We start from the raw sequence: 13,691 nt of genomic DNA on the forward strand, positions 1-13,691 counted from the left end.
TGCCTTTAATCCCAGCATTCGGGAGGCAGAGGCAGGCGGATCTCTGTGACTTCAAGACCAGCTTGGTCTACAAGAGCTTGTTCCAGGACAGCCTCCAAAGCCACAGAGAAACCCTGTCTCAAAAACAAAACAAAACAAAACCCCCAAAAAACAAGAAAAAGAAAGAAAAATTGAGGCATCATCTCATGGGGTAGACTAGTGGGATCTTGGAAATGGCCTCTAGCTTGAGTAAGCAACGTCCCCTCCTTTATGGTGCTTTGTATTTGCCCTAATTCTTGTCGGTAGATAGGCTGTACCTCTCCCACAAAGGGATAATGGGAGCTGATTCATACTCCATATAGCAATGTTTTGTTTCAAAAAAAAAAAACAAAAACACAAGCAAGTAAACAACTAATAACATACAGAACAAATTCATTCCTAGAGACGGAATGGTCAATTAACCACAGGTAAACAGTATTGCTGCTCAGACAACTCATTTATTAAAGTTAGTAATGTGCAATTTGCCCCAACTATCAGGCTTGGCTGAGAAGCTAATGAATGAACGAAAACCCTATATGTATGAATCTAGCATTATACCATGGAAGGATGGGATCTACTAGATAGACATGAAATTTAGCAAACTGAGTAGGCAGTAGGAAATGAAAAATGCTACGGAAAAAGTAACCATTGTACACAGCATAAGGGGACTCAGAACTGAAGACACCTGTGTCTTCACATTTCACACAGTCACTTGCTGGCCTCCCTCTGCATGTTGCTCAAGGGACAAACAAGGCCACTAGCAGCACTAATACATTCCTGACCACGGAAAGCAAAGAATGGAACCTACTATGAAGTGTTGTTTATTTGCTAGAAATCAAAGCCAGTTTGGTGATGTCTCTACATAGATCAGGTACCTTCCCAAAGTGAGTCCATACATCCAACAAAATTCCCAGCGGGTTTCTAAGTAAAAACATATTTAACATATATTTTGCCTTACTCATTCAAACTATTGCATTCAACCAGGCCCTCCGCTCCACATAGAAGTAACGCTGAAGAAGCAATTCAAAGGCTTAGTCCCTGCGATACTTGTACTGGGGTCATTCTGACTGCCCTCCAGAAATACTGGGACTCAATGCTCTGCACTGCAACCACATTGACAACATCATCTGGCTGAGGCACATATCCACAAGGAAGCCTAAGAGAGTCCAAGGTGAAAAAGATGCTGTCTTCCAACACTCCAGTTTTTCCATCTGCTCTAGTAACACAAACCTGTGATGAAAAATGAGTGTAGAAGATCATAATCCACGGTCACAGACTCTGTCCCTTTGCTCTCCTGCTCTAACCAGCAGATCCCTTCACCCCAACCTATTTTCTACAACAGCAACATCTAGGTGCCACAAGTACACTCCTGTCCAGCTACAACCTCACACCAATGAAAGCAGTCCCTGCTGAGGAAGTTTTATGCTAAGTATTACCCACAATGACTGTAACTTCCAGTTAAGGGTGACTACATGAAAAAAGGAGCCAAATAGGAATGTGTTGTTGTATGGACTATCATTTTCCTCTACTTCACTGGTTGCATTAGAGGAACATTCCTTCATTTTTCCTATGGTGCAAAAGGAGTTCAAGACAACTTGTTTTCAGTTTTTGCTACCCATGTCATACTAATGAGGAGTTTAAATGACACTCCACTCATTTTTTCTTAACAATTCCAAGAAACCTGATGATTGTTTTTTGGTTTGTTGCTCTTATCACATTTTGATGATTCCCAGATAAATTATATAAACTTAAGTTTTCATCATGTGTATGACATTATTCTCATCATGGCCTTTTAGGATTATGGGATTTTTAATAAGAAAACAAGCTGATTTTGGCAAAACCTTTTATTTTAGATTTCCTAATCCTGAGCAACAAAGATGGTCACTACCTGAAAGGGAAGTAGGCACAGGGGACAAGCACAGCACATAAACTACCTCATTGACATGGTGATGCTTCAGAGGCTTCATCAAGATGGCCTTTCTGCTCTGTGAGGCTCGCTGCTCAACAAATTCAATTTCTACCAGGTCACCCTTATAAGGTTCAAAATCTGTAACAATCGTGGGAGAAAATCGAGTTAGAGGGGCCTTTTATTTAGGGGGAATATAACATTTCACCATTTACTGTGATGTTATCCTTGACACAGTTTCCATTACATACAAAGTACATTTTTAACATTTAAAACCCCAGGGCTGGAGAGATGGTCCGGAGATTTTACTGCTGTTGCAAGGGACTTGGGTTCACCTCCCAGTACCCACAGCCATCCTGGCTTATCTGTGCATTCTTCTGGTCTCTCTGCAGGCGCCCACACACACGTAGCATACACAAACACACACATACACATAAACAAAAATAGACATGATTTGTGTTTTTATAAAGGTAAGGGCTGAAGAGATAGTTCTACAGTTAAAGGCACTTGCTTTTTTTCTGAAGAAAGGCTTTCTCTTTGTAGCTTGGCTGTCCTGGAACTTGCTCTCTAGACCAGGCTGGCTTCAAACTCACAGAGATCGTCCTGCCTCTGCCTCCCAATGGATGGGATTAAAAGCACGCACCACCAGCGCCCGGCTTCACTTGCTGTTCTTGTAGAATTGAGAGTTCAGTAACCACATGGAGGCTACAGCTGCCTGGAACTCCAGCTCCAGGGCCTCTGTAGGCACCAGGCATTCAAGCAGGGGCACATACATACATGCAGGCAAAACAGTCACACACATAACATTTGAAAGACAAAAACAGAGTACTGGGACAAAGTGAGGCAGTGAAATACCTGCCTAATAAACAGGAAGGAAATAACATTCATTACTCAGTATAGGACAAAACAACATGATTTTTCTTCTTTTCCTTCTTTTAGTGTCTCATTGAAGAAACTATTGAGGCTTTAGCTTACTTAGCATGTGGTTTGATCTCTGGCAACACGATAATAATAATAAAAATCTGCCATTTTCACTGGGTTTCATGGGATTCACTTAATAGCATTTATTCTGACCATTTAATTTATGACTGGCTGGGGCCTTTAGGACTTATTTCCAGTGCTAGGGATCATCAATACTTCTTTTTCAGCCACTGTCTTTTTTACCCTAGAAAAGTCTGCTGCTATGACTAACTATTTCACGGACGTAAATCTTTCCACCTATGCCTTGGGACCTATCCTCTATTTATAGCTCAGGGACTTCACTCCTTCATTTCTTCCTGCTCTCTTCAGCAGCTTTAGTCATATCCTTTGTACTGCAAACATGTCCAAGTTCTTTCCACTCTGAGACAACTATTTCTAACATCCTTCCTGTTGTTGATGGCTTCCCGTTGAGTAAAGTAACAGGCTAATAATTTGTCTTTGGAACTTAGCAATCACAGGAACCCTTTTCACTAAAAACTGAGAATTTCTGAGTAAACATGTCATACAATCTTAAACACCACCAAGCAGTCATTGTGGGAGGGTTCCTGAGATAACAGCCAAGATCAAGTTCAGGTTCTTACATCCAGAAAAGTAAAGTAAAAAGCAGCTTTGTACACTGCGACAATGCCACTCTTTTTATCAAAGTGAAATGGCACCTGGTTAAGTTACAGTGCATATGATTTATTTTTACTTCCATTCATCTTTCAAAGTCCAGCCTGGTACCTGGAAAGCTGATGCAGGAAGATGGCATTAGTCTAGCAGCTTGATACAAAACCAGGCAATATAAGAAGTCCCTGTCTACTGATCCAGACCCCTGAACATGGATGTCAACGAGGAGGCCTCGGCACCCTATGGGGCCCCTGGTAGTGGATTAGTATTTTTCCCTGGTGTAAGAAGGGACTTTGAGAGCCCATCCCACATGAAGGGATGCTCTCTCGGCCTGGACACATGGGGGAGGGCCTAGGCCCGGCCTAGGATGATGTGGTGGACTTTGGGGAGCCCCCGTCGAGGGCCCTACCCTGCCTGGGGAGTGGAGGGTGGATGAGGTGGGGCATAGGTCGGGGGTTGGGGAATGGTTGGGGGGAGGGGAGGGAGAGGGAGAAAGGATTGAAATGTGAAGCAAGCTTGTTCCTAATTTGGACTAATAAAAAAAATAAAAAAGAAGTCCCTGTTTCAAAGTGGGGGGATGCCCTATAATAATAAAGGTATCAAGTTTACATTTCATTAGATTTACATTTCATTATGCAGTAAACTGCTATTTTTCATTTTGTCTCGGTCCTCACTAAATGGCAGGGTATAAAGTCCAGCTTGAACAGTGCACAGCCCAGTCAGCTTTCTGTAATTTTTGCTATCATTGCCGTTCTTACTGCTTTGCCCACTGTTTCTCTGCATCAGACTATTTTAACACAGTCACACATTTATCTTTCCCAATGATACTAAGAGCTCTTTATAGAAAGGGTTAATGAAACCTTCCATATTTTGTCCTTTGGCCTCAACATCTAGAACTCTCCCTTGAACCAAATTAAGGTCCAATAGTGTCTTTAAATTAACATGCCATTGTTTTATGTATAAAACAATAAAATGTTTTATTAGATAAATACAAATAAACTTCAACTCTGAATACACACACACACACACACACACACAGGCAAAGTGCTATTTCCAAGCCTTATTTGCAAGTATTTGAAGTATTATAAAATATTATCTTTTCATTTATGTAATAGTGTTAGAACAGAAATTCAATACCCCCATAAATAACAAAGCTGCACGAATATTAGTGTACCCAAACAAATAAAAATATTACAAATTATAGTATTTTTATGTCCCTTGCTGTGCCTTATTTTCAAACTGCAATGGTTCACACCAAAGACTGAAGTGCCTCTGATAAAAGTATAGGACTGGGAATGTATCTCAGGGGGGCTCTGAGTTCAGTCCATGCAAAGATCCAAGTATGCTACAGTGGTAGATGTAATACAAGAATCCTCTCGTCAAATTAGTATCTTCCAAATTTGTTCCCAAAGATGATTCTTAAATCCAGTTTATAATACTTCAAATGGGTGACACCTAATTTTAAATTTAAAAATGTGAATTGGATGGTGGTGGTGCATGTCTGTAATCCCAGTACTCGGGAGGCAGAGGCAGGCGGATCTCTGTGAGTTCGAGGCCAGCCTGGTCTCCAGAGCAACTTTTAGGACAGCCGGGCTACACAGAGGAATCCTGTCTTGAAAAACCAAAAAATAAGTAAACAAATAAAAAATATGAAGTGTACCTTTACAGACAATGTCTACAAAGAAGGACAATTCATGGTTAATATCAGCATCATCAATTAAAGAGGTGAGCCAGTGAAGTAAAATTGTCATGTGAGAGTCTCTCGTTTCACCACCATGGCCATCACGGCAAGCATCCATCTGGAAAGCAAGTAAATAAACATATAAAATAAAAACTGCTACTTCAAACAAACTGAAGTTTATAAAGTCTGATTTCTACCCTAAAATCTGTTCAAGAGTTCAAATAATGATCATAGACAACTGACACAAAATTGTTATGTGATGATGAAATATGCTTGAGCTTCACATCCTTTTTACTGTAGTTTTAGAGCACATTAGGAGAACTGAGAAGAAAATACAGAGTTGCCACACACTCTCACTAGTCAATCTTTAGTTTCTCCTCTCAGTAGCATCTTGCATTGGTATCTCATTTTGATTTCAATTGATAAGCCAGCATTAATACAGAAAAAGGTGGGGATAAATACTAACATTCCAGACCAGAGCATCTAGAGAGACAAAAGATGTCAAGTTAAATTTGAGAAAGTAAATCTAATGGTCATATGCCACCTTAAATATTACCAGTCTCATGTGATCTTGGAAGCCAAGCATGGTCTGGCCAAGTTTACCATGAGAGGGAAGAAAACAACCAAGACTGTGGGGTATAAAATTCACAGTTAAGTTAGGACTGTATCTAGAGTTTAAAAAAGGGGGTTGGCATCTAAATTTTTATTTCTTGAGATTATAATAATCTTTATCTGATGATTTGTTTTTCTCATTACAAAAAAAAAGAAAGAAAGAAAAGAAAAAAACCGAGTAAGACTTGGTTGCCAAACCTGCCATGTGATACCTCTCCTGCCTTTCTGAGAGTCACCATGGAGTGCTTTGTTTTGCTTTGCTCTGTTTATTAAATCTGGTCTCATTTTCAAAAATGTAAAGAAGAATGGAAAAGCAAGAAAATTACACATAGTTCGGAAATCTGTTTCCTATGCAAGAACCACTGGCCATGTTCTCATGAAGTGACCAAGATAACATCATCTTACTCTGACTCCATTTTGTGTCTGCTCAGGCAATTTTCTGTCCCTAATTCCCTGAACAGTCACATTAGCCCTGGCCACACATTAGGGACTTCCCAGAACCTTCACAGTAGCCTGGATGTATAACTAAAATACCTATTGGATACATAACCAAAACTGGCCTAACCCTGACAATGATGCCATTATGGGGTTTTACTTTTATAAACTCTGTACCCCTGAGCTTTGGGGCAAGAGTTCTTTATGGCAAGGGCTTGCTTTTCATTATCAGATACTAAAGGACTCCCGCTTGGCTTTACATGTGTAGTGATCTCTAATTTTCTTTCCTGGATTATAACACTCACACCTATTTTAAAGGAAAATGTTGTATTACACATGTGTAATAAATATATAAGAACAAATAAGTAAGTTTGCTTTAACTTTTTAAAAACCAACATGACATCCCACAAAAAGGAAGTGCTGTAATTTAGTATCTCCATTCCACACAGTTGGACATACAACTTATAATCTAATATACATTATCTCTTTGCATGTAGGATCAGCACTCAGGAGCAGAAATTCATGCTCAAAAATTTCCAGTGAGAGCTCCCATAGCTACTGGCCCATGGTGCCAGCATCTAGTGGCCTTGGGCTTTACTGTTTCCTGATACAGCTTAGGTCCTGCTCTCACATCTGCTGTGGCTCCTAAAGACTGAAGTGCCCCTGGGTGCCCTGGTGGGGAGTGAAACCCTGCTGAAGGTAAGAAGAAAGGAAAGCAATGCTGTTGGGAAGCTACCAAGGAGGCTGTGCTGAGGCTGTTACAGTGAGCCATGCAGGGCTTGTGGTCAACAACAGTCTGGGACCACAAGGATGCCTGTGTAACCTGAGCCAGCAGACCAGACTTTGTTCCCTTGCAAACATGGGCGCCTGGCTCTTCTTATCAGGTCCTCTGAATGAGGAAGAAGACGCCATTGTCTAGACCAACCATTTGCCCTACTCCTCACTCATACCTTCCCCCTCTAATCCCCAGCCTCAGGCTTCACCCAGAGCTCAAGCTGCTGTCTCCATCCTGGGGCAACAGCTGATGCTGCAGATTGGCCAGAATGTACCCGCTGGACTTGTCCTGCGTCTTAATGAGTTCCCTGGGGCATGGAATGAACAGGGAGAAATACTGAGGCTACTTTTGTGAACTTGTACCTGAACTGAATTGGCCTGTGGGACATTTTGTGTTTGAATTAAGAGAGACTCAGCAGTTCCTCATACATATGTTGTTTTTTTGTAAATGACTTATTTTTAATTTCCTTAGTTTTTGTTTTTAATTAAAAAATTATTTAGTCTTCTCTCATACAATATATCCTGATCACATCCTTCCCTCCCTCCAGTCCTCCCACACCCAGCCACCTGGTGTCTAGTCTTATTGTAAGTGGCTCTTATGTAGCTGTTTTCTCTAAATTGAAACCCTGCAGAGTTTCAGGGATGCAGCTTTCAGAAATCATCACCAAGGAAGACATGAGCGAGCAGAAAGAATTGAAGAAAACAAGAATGGAGATACCATATTAGAGGGAGCCATTTTAGGTTTACAGAGAAATCAGGCACTAGGGAAATGTTTGGAGATCTACAAAGATGACACCAACTAACAATCTAAGCAACAGAGGAGAGGCTACCTTAAATACCCTCTCTTGATAATGAGATTGATGAATGACTTATATGCCACCCGATAGCCCTCATCCAGCAGCTGGTGGAAGTAGAAGCAGACACCCACAACTACTCACAGAAATGAACTGGAATTCAGTTGCAGAGAAGAACGAGTGATGGTCAAAGGGGTGCTGGTGACACCCACAGAAACAGCTGACCTGAACATCGGGAGCTCTTGGTCCCCAGACTGATAGCTGGAATACCAGCATGGGACTGATCCAGACCCCAGGAACATGGATTTCATTGAGGAAACCTCGGAAATCTAAGGAACCTCCTGTAGTAGTTCAGTACTTATCCCTAGCATAGGTGTGGACTTTGGGAGCCCATTCCACATAGAGGAATACTCCCTGAGCCAAGACACACGGGGGTGGGCCTAGGCCCTATCCCAAAGGATACACCTTATGGAAGGCCTCACCCTCCAGGAGGAGCAGAAAGGATATATGATAGGTAAGGTTTTAGTTGGGGGGGTTGTAGGGGAGGAGGGGAGGGAGAGGGAACTAGGATTGACATGTAAAACAATCTTGTTTCTAATTCAAATAAAAAAAAAAGAAATCATCACCAATACTGGGGTATACTTTTTTTCTTTTTTTTTTGGTTTTTCGAGACAGGGTTTCTCTGTATTGTTTTGGATTCTGTCCTGGAAGTTGCTGGGTAGACCAGGCTGGCCTCGAACTCACAGAGATCTGCCTGTCGAGTGCTGGGATTAAAGGTGTGCACCACCACCACCCAGCTGGGGTATATTTTTTGATGACAGAGTTGACTTTGAGTCACCTGTTACTCTATAACTAATCCCCTGTAAGACTCCAATAAGTTCACTATATAAGCAAGTTAGAATTGGGCAGAATCATTTCTCTGGTCTGTCTTTGGGATCCTATGTGGAGTGAGTAGACTTTTGTTCCTATGTTCCTAGGAAAAGGCACATAAGGGTATCTGAATTCATGTTTCAATGTGACTGTCTAGAAGTCAAAACTCTTGGTTTATCCTACCCTTGCTAAATGTGTGTGCGTTGGAGGGTAGCAATGGGTGGAGACGTTCATGCCTGTACTTATGGAAGTCAGAGGCCCACACCGGGATCTTCTTCGATTGTTCTCCACCGTATTTTTTTAAGATAGGCTCTCTCACCAAAGCAGAATGCCATTACTGGCTAGACTGGCTGGCTAGCAGCAGGCTCCAGGAACCGTCCTGCCTCTGCTCTTCAGGACTGGGACTAAAGGTCATGCTGCTGCAGCCAGCTTTTACGTGGGTGCTCGTGCAGGGTTTCATGCTTATGCAGCAAGCACTTCATGGAGTGAGTCATTTCCCTGCTTTCTTCCTCTCATGGGAGCTGATGGCACCTAAGTAAGGTTTTAAACATTTAATGGCTTTTCCATCCTCCAGGTGTAGCTAGCTACAGGCTCAACGCTGGAGTAACTGAAATTGTGGTATTCCTGATTTATGGGGCCTTATTGATTAAATTGCATTGGGGGGATAAATGAATGAAAATTTGATTCATGTGAATTCATTTACATGTCTCCAATTTTGAAAACCCCAGTTTCTCCCTCTATGTAATATCCCTTGTAAGCTGTCAATAGCACCCTCGTCATGGTTTTTCATTTACTTGGTTTTATCCAGGAATGAAGGCCCAGGCTCACATAGCTATAGGGAAGATTGAGTGCACCCTCTGACCTCTGAGTGCCCTGTCTCCAAACTAACAGACAGCTGTATGGGGAAGCCTGGCTGCCTTTTCACTTCTTAGATGGCTAAAACTTTCAAGGATTGACAATACTTCCACTTTTGTCAACCGTGACACTTAGGGAGCCTCACATCCTGCGGCTGATGGTGTCAATTTATACACTAACAATAATAAGCTTCATTTACATATACAGATTTAAGTGCTAAGTATCCAAACTGGGGTGTTAGATTCTGTAAATCCAAAAATGTTTGAAACTTGGAGAACTCCCTGGTAAGTAAATTATACTTCAATAAAGCTATCTTTAAAACAAAACAAAACAAAAAGATTAAAATACATGTCTTTTCACATAGTAACTACTTACCAAATAACACATATCCATTATTTGCATTATAGGAGGAAGATACAGGATAATATAATTTTAATAATTATCTAATTATCGTTAAATAGCGAGGAATAGATAATGCAATTTCTACTTTTCTAACTAGATGCGAGGGCAAAAATAGAACAGATGTTCCATACAGTCCTCTAAATTAGACCAGTTTTCATCCACTGCAACACGTCTGTTAAAGAGGGACCGAATGAATAGAAGCCAGTGTGAAAGAACCCAGAAATAAGAAAAGTACCCAGAATATACAACTCTTACTGTGAATGCACTCGATCCATGAGTCATTTCATCTACTTCCACAACTGCAGGAACGTTTGGTTTAACTTTCAGAGGTTCATTGCCTGTCACAACATCAGCACTGAAGGGGATGTGCTCATGACTGCCATAGTCACTGCAGGACCCTCTCACAACTTCCTTCGTGCTTTGTAACATGGTATCATCTAAACAGTGAGTAAAGAAAAAAATATATATATTATTCTCAAATGCAAACACATACTACAAATAAGCCCTACCACAGAAAGCTGTGATAAGTAAGCATCTAAGTCCAGAAGTAAAGTGATTTTGATTTGAGATAGGAATTAGGTTAGTGAGCAATGGTGAAGTATGCAAGATTCTGGAAGGAGAGTGGCTAAGTTTAAATCCTGGTTGCACGAGGTAGGTGTGTGTGTGTGTGTGTGTGTGTGTGTGTGTGTGTGTGTGTGTGTGTTTTCTTTTTGTTTGTTCAATCTAGGTGTCAGGGTATGAGTTCTGTGTGACCACAAATTAGCTTTGCGCTCTTTGCTGTTTGCCTACCTGTCTTGTCTGTAGCATGGACATAATACTAGAGCTTCTTTAGTTAGGATGCTTGTGAATACTAATGATATTTTCAGGCCTTAAAGCCAGAGTCTTTGAACATAAATTATAGTTAATTAGATTGATGCAATTAATTAGAATTGATATAATTCAGAGCAGGGACACAATTTTTCCCAGCCATTTCACACTATTTACTGGACTCTTGCTAATGATGAAATACATACGTTTAAAATAATCCATTGTACAGGTTATTAGTGGCAGACTTCAGGGCATATATTTAGGGATACAAAGTGAGCAAGTAAACTTTGATACCTATCTTCTTACTGGTCACAGATATATGACTCATTTGCTTGGTTCCTGTTATAGGTTGGTTTTAAATGTCATTTATAAGCTAATGTATTAAAAGGTTAGTCCCTAACAGGCTGTGGTGGTACAGGCCTTTAATCCCAGCACTCGGGAGGCAGAGGCCAGCCTGGTCTGCAAAGCGAGTTCTAGGACAGCCAAGGATACACAGAGAAACCCTGTCTGGAAAAGCAAAATCAAAAAAGGTTTGGTCCCCAGTGAGCAGTGTTCAGAAGTGAAGTCTTTGGATTAGAAAGGCCCTGACCTCATTAGCTGATTAATTCTATTTTTTAATTCATATGGCTTGATGAATTTGGGGCTAAAGGGTTTTGTTATGAAATTGATCTTTTTCTCTCCTTCCTGTCTGTCCTGAGTTGAGCAGCTCTGCTCCACTACATCTTTGCCCACCTCCCCCACCGGATGTTCAGAAAGTGTGAGCCACGGGAAGCCTTTCTTCCTGTAAGTTAATTTGTCTTGGGCATTTTATCACAGTAGCACAAAATTGGTTCATAAATAAAGACATGTGCTCTGTTAAGAAACAAAATCAATGTGCTGGCAAAATGGCTCATTGGGTAGAGACACTTGTACCAAGGCCTGATACCTGGATTTGATTCCTTGAGCCCACAAAATGGCTGGAGAGAAGTGACTTCTAAAAGTTGTCCTCTGACCTCCTGGCATGTGCTGTTGCACAGCTACACTCGTACACACACAAAAACAGATAGATTTTAGGATACAGTAAAAGATCCACTCCTACTGTAAATACAAAAGGAATCTTCCTGTAACCTATGGTAAACTAAAGTAGGAGACGCTGGGACTCAATGGTATAACTGACTTACAAAGGGAGACCTGAACTCCAAATGTTTCAAAGTTCCAAAAAGAACGTAGACAAATGCAAAATGGGACACCTCGCCTCTCCCACCTCCTCCCCTTCTCTAATTTCCTACCTCTGCCTTTTTTGTTTAAAGAAGATTTTACTAATTCTTTAAGAATTTCGTACAATATGTTTTCATCCTATTGACCCACCCCACGTGCTCCAATTCCTCCCAGATCCACCCTAGTCACCCAACTTAGTAGTTTCTTCCTGTCTTCCTTTTTTAGCCCACCAAATCCAATTTGTGCTGCCCCAATACTCTTTGGTCTAGTGCCAGCCTTTGAGTGTGGTCATCCTACCAGTGGTTACAATTTTAGAGAAAACCATCCCCTCTCCCAGCAGCTATCAATTGCTAATAGCTCCTCAGGTATACTGCAATGGCTCCTCAGGTATACTGCAATAGCTCCTCAGGTATACTGCAATGGCTCCTCAGGTATACTGCAATAGCTCCTCAGGTATACTGCAATGGCTCCTCAGGTATACTGCAATGGCTCCTCAGGTATACTGCAATGGCTCCTCAGGTATACTGCAATAGCTCCTCAGGTATACTGCAATGGCTCCTCAGGTATACTGCAATGGCTCCTCAGGTATACTGCAATGGCTCCTCACACACCCCTGCCTTCTTTGCCTTTTCCTATGCTTTGTCCTTTTTATTTTAAACATTTTTAAAAAGAAACTGTGTGTGTTTGCACGCACGTGTGCACGCGCACACCTGAGTGTATGTATCCGTGCCATGTGCCATCAGAGGGAATAATACTTTGGAATTCCAAGAACTAGAGTTACAGGCAGTTGTGAGCAGCAATGTGGGTGCTGGGAACTGAACCCAGGTTCATCTAAGAACCTATAATGCTACTAACTTCTGCGCAATCTCTGTAGTCTCCATTGTTTTGCCTTTATTTGTCATTATTTTCTCTTTGCCGTTTGTCATTCCTTTGGCCAGGAAAGTTCTAGAGCGAATCTATGCAAGACTACCCAGTAGGTGGCGTAGGAGGGCACAGGGCAAGGAACTGGGGACGCCCTACCGCAATAAGATGGTACCACTAAGCCAGGTAGAGGTTTTCTAAATTTCTTAGACTCCAGATAAGGGACACATTTCTGAGAAGGTCTTTTGGGGGAAAGAATTAGTACACTTTACCTTCCAAGAGCCTCGGCTTCTGCTCTCTCTCTTCCTCAGAGTCGGCTTTCCTTCGAAAGAAGGCACAAAATCTGGAAATTAGCCGGTGCATGGTTTGTTGTTGGAGCCCAAGTGGTACCAGGAGTGAGGCTCTCTTTTGTCTGGGACTCTGTCTCGGATGAGAAACTTAATTACAGCAGCTGTAGCAGAAGCTAATCTACTTCCGTTCTTTGTTCATCCTCTCCAGTCTAAGGCTCTCACATGGGCAAGACTGCCACGGGTGGAGCGTCTGTGTGCCTGGTCAACCAGCCAATAGGAGTGTAGTTTACTCAAAGAAGGCCAGGTGGAAGGCTTTGAAAAAAAAAAAAAACAAACATGTTTGTAGACAATATACTGTAAATTCAAGAGTAAGTCATTTGAATTGAGCCATGTAACTCAGTGGTAGAGAGCTTTGGCTAGCATTCATGGATCCTAGGTTTAATCGCTGTTACTGAAGGGAAAAATAAGTGGGTAAAAGGTGCTTGTCGCCAAGCCAGACGACCTAAGTTTGATCCTTGAACCTACACAGTGGAAAGAAAAAAGCAACTCCTCAAAAGCATCTTTCTTACCTCCACATGTATGTGAATGCTCTTGGACAC

General features: G+C 41.6%; 1 protein-coding gene across 1 annotated transcript; it reads right to left on the reverse strand.

Annotated features, from left to right (window-relative positions):
- Window positions 1-1,041: 1,041 nt before the first annotated feature.
- On the reverse strand, window positions 1,042-13,165 carry LOC100770524 (cancer/testis antigen 55). The gene is made up of 5 exons (XM_035450144.1): window positions 13,075-13,165; window positions 10,193-10,374; window positions 5,175-5,313; window positions 1,953-2,065; window positions 1,042-1,248 (listed from the first exon to the last, which is right to left on the reverse strand). Exons 1-5 carry the CDS (start codon window positions 13,163-13,165, stop codon window positions 1,042-1,044), a joined length of 732 nt encoding a protein of 243 aa, XP_035306035.1.
- Between the last annotated feature and the right edge of the window lie 526 nt (window positions 13,166-13,691).

The sequence above is a fragment of the Cricetulus griseus genome, chromosome X (assembly GCF_003668045.3).
Source record: "Cricetulus griseus strain 17A/GY chromosome X, alternate assembly CriGri-PICRH-1.0, whole genome shotgun sequence".
Classification (NCBI taxonomy): Eukaryota; Metazoa; Chordata; class Mammalia; order Rodentia; family Cricetidae; genus Cricetulus; species Cricetulus griseus.